Below are 12812 nucleotides of genomic sequence, written 5' to 3'. Positions count from 1 at the left end.
ATGTAGTAGAGTTTAGATAAAGATAGACACAATTTGTGTCATTATTTTAAATGATCTAATTTCCTAACTGTTGCAACCAAATTGGTTATGATTATTGGAACAGGGAATAATCACTAGATTAGTTGACTTACAAAATAGTTGACAGATTTTTCGATTATAAAAAATTGTTGTAGCTCTACTGTAAAGCATTGTATCACTGCATCCTTACCTTGGACACTTCATTAGACCAAGTTCTGTAAGCTTGCTACCTTCAGCTCTGTGCTTTGAACATAGCCTTACTTTATCTAATTAAAGCGCCACTGCTCAGCACCCGGATTTCACACCTCTGTCATTCCAGAGCCATGTGCATCAGATCAGTGTGTATCAGATCAGTGCAGAGCTGGACAACATTTCCTGTAGGTCTAAGTGTCTTAGCACCTGAAGAAAACACGGCTGTGCTGGTGAAGGCTCTGCACATCCTGTCAGTGGACATAGCGCTAAGCTTCTAACAGTGACCACAGTCTTTTCTTCCCCATCTGTCTGTAAAATCAGTTTGCCTTGGCAGAGTTATGCAAATTATCAATCAATGTTTGACAGACAGGGAATGGATATTACTATTAAACTTAATAAACAAGTTTATGTGTTACAATAGTCAACAACTGGCTTGTAGTTTTTTAATAGGGATTACATAATTAACTCATAACACTTGTTAAAAGATGACTGTTCTCTACTCTTGTAAAATTATCATGACCATTTAATGACCTGTTCAAGAGGAAATGAAAAATGTAGGTCTGTTTTGGCCCACAGCCTGTGTCTGGGTAATGTCAGCTTGGGAAGTGCTTCATCTTTTATTCATCTGCAGGTAATACATGACAGTGTGACAAGCCACAGACTTCTTTCCCAGATCACTCAGTGTATAAGCCAAATGTAGACAAAATACTAAAATCAGTATAGGCTCTGTTAAAGATTATCTTGTTAATTTTATTATGTTACTCAGACAGTGTAAAAAAACCTTAATTATCTGATTACAATAGCACTTCTTTCTTTACACAACTTTTTACTGATACATTCGGCTACTGACTAAATCTTACTTTGCTGAACAGCCTGCACTGTTGTGTTGACTAATAAAGTAAAGTTGGCCTAACAGATAATAACCTCAGAACTCTCCTTGGTGTAGATATGAGATATACGTTGAACAGATGTAGCTAAAATTGAGTCAACTTTAAACTGTTTGTTCAGTTGATGAATATAATAATGTTGCACAAACTCAGAAGGTCTACTGTAATCAGATACTTAAGAAATTTTTATGCTTAGAGCAAAAATGACCATTCTGAACAAAAAGAATGCTTTTAGTGGAAAAGTGCTTTTATTTCTTTATTTAAAAATTAGTAATCTTAATTTTTTTAAATAATTTTGTCATTTTGTAATTCCATATGAGATTGTCTGGTTATCAGCGTTATATAATTTTCCCTGCTAGCCAAGCAAGAAAGTTAGCTAACTAGCTAAATAGGTCTTGTTACCCTTGAAATGAAAAGGCAAGAATTAGCTGGCTGAACTAATTACCAACTATATCAGCTATGTATTAAAAAACATATCACATATCAGCATTCAAGTGTGAGGAGTGTCTTGGGGTTGTCTTTGAAGTTCTTTGAAAACTATGTCCTGATTTGGTGGCTGTTCTTAACTATTTAGCTAGCTTGTGCCAGCTAGGCCTAACTAGCTGGTGTTAGAAAAGATGGATTTGAACTTTTAAATTTTTCAAGAATGAATAATAAAATCATTTTAGACAGTTAAGTGACACGATTAATCAACCTAAATTTGCTGACTGGTCAAGGTTGACAGATTCTGTATGCCACAGTTTTGTTTCCTCTCATATAAACCACAACGCAAAAAACATGCACACAAACAGACTAATCTTACTTCACAGAACAAAAACATTTTAGATTTCCAAACATTAGTTTTCCAGCACAAAACTAAATGTTAAAGGAAAATGTTTGTATGTCAGTAAAGAAAGCAGCATATTACATAAGAGACACTTTTCAGACATAAAAAACATAATGAAGAAGCAAATGTGACAGTCAAAGTCTTCAGAAGAACTGTGGCTGGTTCTGCAAGATGCTCAGTAAAACTCACAGCTAATTTCTTTATAAAACTGCACAAATTGTACCTGAGACTACTATTTTTTTTTAAAGCAAATGGACGTCACAAATATTGACTTTGTTTCATTTATTACTGTTTTTTAAGTTTTTTTTTTCATTATTTTGAAGGCATCTTTGCACTACAGCATTCTAAATTCAAATTCAAATTTTATTTGTCACATGCATAACCATACACAGTACGTATAAAAGAAATACTGAAGAGTGTTTCATGCAAAGAGTATTTCTTTGCATGTACCTAAGGCTTTTGCACAGTACTATTTATATATACTGTATACTGTGTGTATGTTGCATAACGGCTTTTCATAGAAGACATGCGGGGCAGTTCCAAAGGCTATCTGAGCAATTCATAATCCTGAGCTTATACTTTTTTTCCCTTATTTTTGTAATGAAATCTCAAGACTTAGGACAGTGACCCAGCTCTTTTAGGTTTGAAAGTGATTATGTGTATAAATTATTTTAAACCACTCCTGTACAACCAAAAATCCCTAAGCAGAATTTGCAAGTGTATATGTTCAATCACATAAAAAATGTTGGCTATTGATTCACCAAACATATAACACAGAGGACATCATAACATTAAAAGAAATGTCATTTATATTTTTGTAACTAAAGCTAATAGCATTGTAGGTAATCTCTTGAGAACTATCATGCAGGAACTAGAAACAAATTAAAAATTTACCATTAGTAAGGGAAATGTATACTGTCTTAATGTTTACTACCCCTTATGAAGTGGTATTTTGGTGGGCAAGCTAGCTTAAGAAATAGCTTGCTTTGTTGGTTGTTTCTGAAGTTATTTCTTGATTCATGTATTTACTTTTCATGAGAACTGGACTACCACTTACCACATGATGACCTAGGTGTGGATCCAAGCAGGCTGATCTCAAGAACATGAAAAATGGGTGTCTAAAATGGGCATTGAGATATATTGAGAGAATGTTGTTGGGGATGGAAGTCTGCACATGGAGAAAGTGCGGGGTGGGTGAGAGAGGCTCGGCAGTTAATGCAGAACGGATGATTCACTGTTCCCAACAGCTTTCAGAGTGTGCTTGCTCTCACTCTCTTTCTCTCTGTCTATATCTGCCTGTCTCTCTGGCCCTCCTCTGCATTGGCACACCTGTCTCTTTCAGCCTTGCTCCACCTTGACAGCCAGCCTCAACAACCCGGTGTTTAAAGGGAAGACAACGTCCAAATTGATGTCCCTCGCATACAGTGCTAGTCTGTCATCCACAAAAACAGCAGAAGAAAATGAAAGGGAGAAAGAGTGTTGAAAATAACAGCCCTGAAGATGCAGCATTCAAGGCAACACTGTGAAGCACCCTAAGAGGCCATAACATGGAGTTATAGAAGATTCCCGAGCTTAGAGCCAGGCATCTCCCAAGGGGTTAATGATGAGGATCAGTGGGTGTCGCTCTGGCTTTGATGGCTCGGTACATGCACATCCATTTGTCTCCAATAAATGAATAGTGCTCAATCAGGAAAGAGCCTTGGGCTTCTGCTGCCATGACAACCCATACTGCTACAGTGAGGCTGCTGTCATGGCGACCTCAGAATGTTCACTCGCCTCACTGTGTCTTTATTGTACCAAACTCATTAGAATGAGCAAAATGAAAAAATACAAACCCACACATGCCCTCACTGATCTGCAGTCTGGATTTAATCATATAAAACAGCGTTAATAGATCACCCATAACACATCACTAGCAATAGAATAGGATCTGTGTTTGTATTGACTGGAGCTGTTTTCTTGCCTTGACTCTATGTGTTGTATACCTTACTGCAGTCAGCCACAGCTTCGGCACTAGAGATACTGTATTGCTGTATACACACAGGGCCCTACACTGCATTCTTAAGAACTGTAATATCCCTGAAATGTGTCTCCTTTTCATTTCCATTTTCATAGGTCAATGTTGTTGATCAAAGATTATTCAAATGAAAATAAAACTGAGACCATTTAAATTAAAATGCAACTCTTAACTGTGTGTTGCTAAAAGAACAAAAGTAACAGATTATTCCTTTTTATTGCAAAATAATTATAAGATTTAACTAAATAAGATTATTACTAAATAATTACAGATTATTTATAATTTATAACTTTAAAGCAATGCTCTAGAAAAAAAAAAAACTAATCTGCCTAAATGTCTCAACTGTGTTCAAATGTGATGAATCATAAGATGTTTCTGACTTATATATAGTTAGACTGTAACAGACTAACCATTATAATATCACACGCCATCATACGTGAGAATCATAACAAGTGACATCATATAGATCAAAGATTATTTTGGATAGCAGGTTTTGTATTCATTGTACAACCTCCATTCATCCACCTTGAGTAGAAAATGACATATACAGCTGATACATTACATGTTTTTGTCTTATGTGTTTGCAGTATTTTGATAACTGAAGAGTCAAAATATTCATTGGCACGTGCTGCATAAATGTCCTGCAGAGTAATTATTGTGCAAATACGAGTTTCCTTGGTTTTTAGTATGTAAATAGAGACAATAATTGGCCCAGTATGAGTTTCCTTTGTGAATAGTGCAGCTTTGAACAGGCACTCCATGCCGCGCGGCTGTAACTCAGCCCAGCAGTGATCAATAGAGAACGAGGCTAGCAGGTCGTTTCCCCAGCAGCCTACACGGGTCAGTCAATATGTTGCTCTCTTCTTTGACATTGAATTGATTGCGAGACTGTTGTTCGTAAAACTGTTTAGGAAATGTGCAAAAAACAGAAATAAATAAAGAAGGTGAAGGTGGGGCTATGTGTTTTGTGTGTGATGAGGTTTGTTGCACTGTTTTGATGGAGAAATCAATAGTTTACAGTATAGTTGTGTACAGTATAGTTACTCATTTTAGCTGAAGCTCCTGAGAGAAAAAAACTGCATGCATGAATATCAAACATCAGCTGCTTCTTCATATGTTATGATAGCTAGTAACAGAACAAACTGTAAAACATCATCTGTCTTTGGTGTGAAATGGATTTCTGTGTACCAGTGTACCGAATATAAGCCTTACTCTAGTTCTGACACTATTATTGGAGGACGTGCTAGAAAAGCTGGGTTCATGACTGAGTTACCTAATATAACTGAAACAATTGTTGGTGTAACATAGAGAGAATATGATATGAAAGTGTGTCTTTTAAAGTAGATTAATGAGGCACAGAGAACAGTAAAAGGTATGGGAAAAACACAAGGAACACCTGATTAATTAACCTAATTTGACTTGCAGTTCCCAGAGTGTGGCTTCTATGGGATATATGACAAGATCCTACTTTTTCGTCATGACCCAACCTCAGAGAACATCTTGCAGCTGGTCAAGTGTGCAGCTGACATCATGGAGGGAGATCTGGTGGAGGTAGTGCTCTCAGGTAAGATTCAGTTTTCTGAGTTTCTTCTTAACGCCATTGAGGCTGTAGACATTTTAACATGTTCCCATGAGTTGCCCATAAGAACTGAACTGAATGCTGAAGGCGATAATGGAGACTTTGTTTTACCCCTTTTTAGCACTGCTGTTGAAATTTGACAGTTGTCCATCTAACAGTATTGGAGTCGCTTATAAACACATGGACCAAAAAAATCATAGAATATACTGTGACCATTTTCGCAAGTCGTCAGTCACTGAGGTTCCACGCGACAACACTAGACTCATTTAGCTATTTTTGTCACCCCCTCTTTTTTGGCGTGTGAGAAACTTGACGCCCATCCAAGTTTGGCTGCTGCATGCAGTGCGAAGCCGGAGCTGTGTCACCCAGGAGGGGGAAGCGGTGGAGGTATCACGTTTGACACTGCTAAAGTGTTTCTACAAATGCTTGGAAGGCCTTTTTTCTCTCTTTACCTACTCCTCCTCTCCTCTGAGCTATGACAGGCAATTGAGTAGAGTCTGGTGTGAGGAGATAAAGAAGGACTGACACCTCACCCCTTCCCCCAGTCTGTTGTAGTGTTTGTGTGTCTGTGTGTGTTTGATGGTTAGGGAAGAAAATCAGGTGAATAACATGCCCAGATGCGCACAATGTCAAAGACAAGCCTCTGGGATTGTCGAGTGACACTCTTCAACAGTGCACTGAGCAGGTAATCTTGCTGTAAAATAACATAATATGCCTCTGGAACGTTACATCAGCGGTTATTAATTAGGACTCCTTCTTGAGAGAGCTAAGTCAGCCAGAATCATTTATAATGATTGTCTCTTCACACTTCCTCAGAGGGTATAATTTCTCTAACAAGCAGTACAAAAGTTGGATTCTGTTAAACTCAAAATTCTAGAAAGCTGCACCCAAGCTTTTTACTTTATCGACCTTTTATTTAAAAATTTATTATTATCTTTATCTAGCAGTTAAATCACAGCCAGTTCCTAATATAAAACTAGTAGTAATTCTATGTGACTGGAGCGTAATCTAGTAATAATATTAATCTTGGAATAATCTTGGAATAATAATGTAATAATCCTGAATACATTTCATCAGTGAAAACTGATGAAGCCCCAATGATCACAAATGTATTCACCTTGACTTCTATAATTGCCATGTGTCAAATGTAACATGTTTTTTCATGTCACATGTTAAAAAGCTTTAACTTAGCAGTATGAAAGCTGCACATGCTTCTTATATGAATGGAATTCATCACCAGATATTTGGAGTTTGATTTTGGGAAGCACCTCACTCCATTTAAATGCCGAAGTTAGCCATTCTATCGTCATATGAGAAGAATACAGTGTTCTGATGGTCCTCCATCCAGAGACTGCAAAGACACAATGTTTTTTCACCCCACTGTCGTTTTGCTTTGTATTATTGTTAATGGATTTACAATTTACCCTTTTTTAAACAGTAACAATACTGTACATTGTGACCAAATATTGGCAGTTTGACTAAGTATTGTAGTTGCAGGTTTTAAGATTAAATACGGCAATGTATCTAAATGGATCACAGCCCCATGTCCAGGCTTCAGTCCTGAGGTCAGGCTATTGTCTGTGTAGTTTCGCATGTTTTCCTCTGGGTTCTCTGGTTTCTTCCCCTTCTCATAAAAAAAACCTGTGAGTAGGTGGATTGGATACTCTAAATTGTTGTTAGGTGTGGATGAGCATTGCTCCCAGTGTGCCTGGTATAGGCTCTGGATTTACTTTACCAGATTAAAACTGTTACCAGGATAAAGCTGAAGACGAATGAATGTGTCAGATTATAACACTTCAGTCATAATGAGAATTAATGGCTGACATGTCTACACAGTAGGTTTAATACATACATTGCTACATCACATTTTGTGGCATTATTAATCTGTACCAATTATGCTTAACAGCTAACTTCCTGCAATGGCACAGTTAAAGGAAAAAAAAATCTGGCACTTTTTTTTTTTTTTGCCTTTTTGAATTTCATTGTCAGTGCATCACTAATTGTAATAATGTGTGTTAATCTGTGAGGACTTGAGTTTCCTTTCAAAACATATCAAACAATATTTTTCTCTCATTGTTGGATATACAAATAATAATTTTCCCCATACCTCTGTTTTTTTTTAATTTATTTTTTTATTTTTTGTTTTTATTATTTATTTATTTATTTATTTTTACCAAATTACTAGCCTTTTTATTGAATGAAACCTAAGAATAATAAAAGTACAATTTCAACAAATATTATATTTAAACATAATTGTTCATTATGATTTAATTTTACAATGTTGCAAGCAGAAATTATGTGGGTTTTTGTTTTACATTCCTTTATTGAAAGAGATAGAAACAGCAGTTTAAAAGAAAACATTTTAAATCATAGCTTGTTCTCTTAATCACAGATTGACTGAAAGGGCTTTTTGCTTAGTGAGTTTGTCAATACACATCTGCTCCTTGCACATGATAACACTGCATGGCAGCATGCAATGAAAATATCAGCTCTTGAATAACAAATAGTCTCAAATATAATTTATTGTGATAAACTTTGTGAACTCGACATCCAAAAGAAAGCACAGAGATAACAATACACAATTTCAACTCAACATGTCATGTCAACAACATGAACTCATACTGTACATCTAGACTGACATAATTGCAGTAAATGCTACAGAAAGAAAGCAAAGGCTGGGTATGACATTGAAACCTTGTAAAGGAGTGAAAAGCATAATTGTAGTTGATTCACTGCACCATTAGCACACAGAGGGAGCTGAATGTCTCCTCAGGCATCCTAAATTAGACCAAGAAATAATATTGCAACTTTTTCTTTATTTTATATTTATGTAAAATACTCTAAAAGACTAGTATATATTATTCTTTTCCCCAAAAATATGAAGAAAAAAAAAGCTATGTACATGGTGACACACACAGACACACATGCACAAGTCTTTTACTTACTTTAACTCAGCAGCACAGGGTGGATTTTCCGTGCCACCCTCATTTCCCTGAAGCATTTAATGACAGTTTACAGGTATTTCAAACTTGCAAACATATCTTGGCCTTTAAACAAAAGGCAAAACAATAATTTGAATGAATTGAGGCAATTTAGCCAGAGAATGGCTAATCAGAATGTATTCTACTTGAGCAGGCTGCAGGGAAGCCATGTTGGAGAGGAGGCTAAGGGCACGTGCTCCAGCAAGCAGTCCTCCCGCTGAGTTTGCCACTCAGCTGCTATTGGTCCACCGACATGCAGCCAACAAGAGCCAATCAAAACACTCCACCCGTCTCTCCCAAAACGCTCTTTCATTGCATAATTTGCAAATATAAATAATGCCTGGGTTTGTTTAGGTGGATTGGTGGATTATAAACATCATGCATACATCACACATATCTTTACTTGGTTATTGTACATGGATATTTTATATGTGGCTTTAATATAATATGGTTCTATCTGGATGAAAATGTATGGTAGATAGAACCTTACAATACTAAGATCACAATATTTTTATCCTTTGTATTACTAGAATTAACAACTTCCCCAGTAGAAATTCATGAATCACCTTGTACTTGGCTAATAAAGGGTAGTGATTGAATTCTAAGTTGCGTACAGGTCTATTTCTAAGAATAAAGAAACTCAAAAGAGACAAAATGTCCGTCTGAAATTCAGCAGTATATTATTAAAAAGATGCCTGAATAATTTTCATTAGAGAAGTCAGGGCCATGGAGCTTTGAATTGGCTCCTCTGCGATCCTTCGCAGCATTCAGATGGCCTAAATCAAACCCTTAATTAATTTGCTACTGACCATCAGCCCCTCTTGGGGAGCCACTAATCTCCAGCCCATTAACCCTGACAGACACACGCTCTGCTCATGTGAGGAGAAGAGGGCCAGGCTGCCGAGAATGGACCGTGCCAGTCCGCCCTCTGACACATTGGCTTTGGCCAGGACTCTCGTCCATCTGCACCTCCGGAGGCGCACCTCCCCAGAGGGAACCCCCGGGAGAGGAGACACTATCGAATAAAAATATCTCCCTCTGCACCATTTGTTTGCCTTTTTTCTTTCGAAAACTTATGACATGTTGATTCGTAATGGCAGGGATTTTTGAGAGCTGAATTCCCTTATGAAGTTCAAAGTCCAAATGATGTGATAGGCAAGCAGGGTGAGGAAGAAGACTTTGCAGTTTATTGCAGACAGAAAATCAGTGAGGTTTTTCTCATGTGACTCTCGAAAGATTTTTAAATTCCACAATTCAAAGTCCACAATTAAATGCTCTTCAGTAAAAATTTATGTTGTTTCTAATTCATTCTGTTCTTGTCTATAAATTGTTTAGTGCACATACATTATGTAACGAAGATATTTTTAATCTTTCTTTCTTTCTTTCTTTCTTTCTTTCTTTTTAAACAAACATATAGCTTCAGCTACAGTAGAGGACTTCCAGATCAGACCTCACACTCTGTTTGTCCACTCGTACCGGGCTCCAGCCTTCTGTGATCACTGTGGAGAGATGTTATGGGGTCTGGTCAGGCAGGGACTCAAGTGTGAAGGTAACCTCTATATCAGGGGTGTCCAATCTTTTTTTAAAGGGGGCCAGATTATATGTGGTCCCCCTAATTAAGAGACCAAAAGTAATTGGACAAACTAACAATCATAAATTAAACTATCATTTTTAATGCTATAAAAATTCATGAAATGTTTTCTATGCTTAGGTTGATAAAAAGTTTGATAAAAAGTTTCTGCTAGGATAGCTTCCAGCTGTTTTAGTTTCTCTGTCCTTGCATCCTCTGAATATTTTTTGCATTGCCCATGATTTGTTTCATAATATCTCATGATATTAAATTCCTTAATTTCTGCAGTAGTCTCGCACATGCATTTGGTATGGCTCTTGGTAAAAAAAAAGTTTTCTTGTTTCCTTCTCGCTGTTAAATTTGCATATTTTGTCTGTAGCCATGATTAAATATCCTTCAGTATGCAGATGTAGGCAGAGAAAAAAAAGGCTCTTAGAATTTAGCTATCTGTGTTAACACAGACTGCTGCCACTGTCAGGTGAAAGGAAAAATTGCAACATGTTTCCCGGTAGACCACCTATCATAAATTCTAAGGGAAAAGTCCTGGACCAGTTAACATCTGTCTGCGGGCTGCATTTGGCCCTAAGGCCAGGCTTTGGACACCCCTGCCCTATATATACATATAGCTACGCCGATCAGCCATAACATTAAAACTACCTGCCTAATATTATGTTGGTGCCCCTTGTGCCACAAAAACAGCTCTGACTCTGAGGCATGCACTCCACGAGACCTCTGAAGGTGTGCTGTGGTATCTGGCACCAAGATGTTAGCAGCAAATCCTTTAAATCTGTAAGTTGTGAGGTGGGGCCTCCATGGATTGGACTTGTTTGTCCAGCACATCCCACAGATGCTCGATCGGATTGAGATCTGGGGAATTTTGAGGCCAAGACAACACCTTTAACTCTTTGTTATATTCGTTAAACCATTCCTAAACAATTTTTGCAGTGTGGCAGGGAGCATTATCCTGCTGAAAGAGGCCACTGCCATTAGGGAATACCTTGTCAAAGTCGCTCAGTTCCTTGACAGGTGCGATTGTAACGAGATAATCAATGTTATTCACTTCACCTATTAGTGGTTATAATGTTATGGCTGATCAGTCTATATGTATAGATATATCTTACGTGAACAATTTTTTCTGCTTGCGAGCAGTAATGCACTTTCTCTTGCGTTTTCTTCTTATTTTGTGTTCTTTTGTCATACCAGTTGTATAAGATGATTCAGTTTCTACAAGCAAAACATTAGTGAATCAAAGACTGCTAGTAGAGCTAGAGCTAGAGCTATTTGTCTAATGTTAGCTGGGTCATACCAGCTTTGATTAATTTTAAATAACCTTAGTGTGGTCTTATTTCTTTATATGAACAGCATTAGTTATTCATTACCGCAGACTTAAACCTGTTTTAGTGAATCATGTGAATACATTTTTGTAATGCTTCACAAAATTGTACAACAATACAATCAGACCATTTGTGTGTTCTCTTTTTTATCACTGTGTTTTGGATAAAGGTTGTGGACTGAATTACCACAAGCGTTGCGCTTTCAAGATTCCAAACAATTGCAGTGGTATTCGGAAACGGCGTCTGTCGAACGTGTCCCTCACCGGCCTGACCAACACTCGTTCTGTTTCTGCTGAACCTTCCCCCAGCCCCTCTGATGAAGCTTTACTAGTGAGTTTCACGTTAAAGTCTATATCAGTGCTGTTTATTGTTATAGTGTGTAGCGTGTGGCAGTTTCATATGTGTGTGTGATATAACACAAGTGATTTGACTCATCCTCGTCCTTGGTGAGTTCAAGAGGTAAGAAGAAGAAAAGGAAGAAATTCTGCAATGCTGTTTTCCTCTATACTTTCACACTCATAGTGTTACTGGTTTGGGCCTTTTTAAATGTCAATTAAAATGTGCTGTATCTGAAGCATTACTGTCTTGTATTTACAGTGTCTCTATTCAAGAACATATAGAATTGATTCATTACTATAATTAAAGCATATAACCTGTTTAATATCTAAGTTAAATTTCCATTCAGCTCTTAGTATGCTAGACTTAAAAAGCAAGGGTTTAAACATTTGGTGAATTTTTTTCCTTTAATTAAGTGATATGTAATAGTTAGAATATTCAATACTTGGATGAAAAAGTACAGAATATTATACTTAATTGAAGGTGTGTGTATTTGTCCAAATCCCACTCAATTAAAAGTGAACAGTGTTATTTAAAATTATATTTGAGCAGGAGTTAAAAAAATATTCAAAATTAAAGCAATTTTTTTCAATATGGTCTCACATGTAACTATTTTCCTGACTCCTATTTGTATGAAAAACATGGAGCACTTTTAGCATTCAGAATTTTCGAATGACTTGAAATTGAACCAATTCAAGTCAATTGAAATTGAGTTCAGATTCTTTTTTTTTTTTTTTTTTTAATAAGTTTATATGAAGACATATGAAAAGCATTTGAGACTATTGACAGACCTTGTGCAAAGAAGAATGGTTCTGGTATCTGTACAAATTTGTATGGATTTGACCGGATGTTTTAAATATAGTTAAAAATTAAAGTTAATACACCCAATTGATTGGATTGATAACAAAAAATTGTAACAATGGAAGGTTTGTGGCATAACTTGGAAAGTGTAAATGAAAATCCAAGATATAAAGAATGAGATTTCTCATGGATATGTAATTGAGTAAGAGTCCATGGGTTGAATTTCAATAAAAAAGTGTCTATCACTTAAAATGATGCTGAAGTATAATAA

The 12812-nt window shown here is 36.6% G+C and overlaps 1 protein-coding gene across 2 annotated transcripts in view; it reads left to right on the top strand.

Moving 5' to 3' along the window:
• Nucleotides 1-12812, top strand: part of prkd1 (protein kinase D1) — a 47939-nt gene that overhangs the window by 13701 nt on the left and 21426 nt on the right. For both annotated transcript variants that reach the window (XM_026919986.3, XM_026919985.3), the window contains exons 2-4: nt 5366-5504; nt 9918-10049; nt 11574-11734. In XM_026919986.3, coding sequence (XP_026775787.1) covers nt 5366-5504; nt 9918-10049; nt 11574-11734 — 432 coding nt within the window. The remainder of the gene's footprint in view (nt 1-5365; nt 5505-9917; nt 10050-11573; nt 11735-12812) is intronic.

This window comes from Pangasianodon hypophthalmus, chromosome 10 (genome assembly GCF_027358585.1).
Source record: "Pangasianodon hypophthalmus isolate fPanHyp1 chromosome 10, fPanHyp1.pri, whole genome shotgun sequence".
NCBI classification, from domain to species: domain Eukaryota; kingdom Metazoa; phylum Chordata; class Actinopteri; order Siluriformes; family Pangasiidae; genus Pangasianodon; species Pangasianodon hypophthalmus.
The sequence above is the reverse complement of the archived record's forward strand: the minus strand, read 5'-3'. Positions and strand labels throughout refer to the sequence as shown.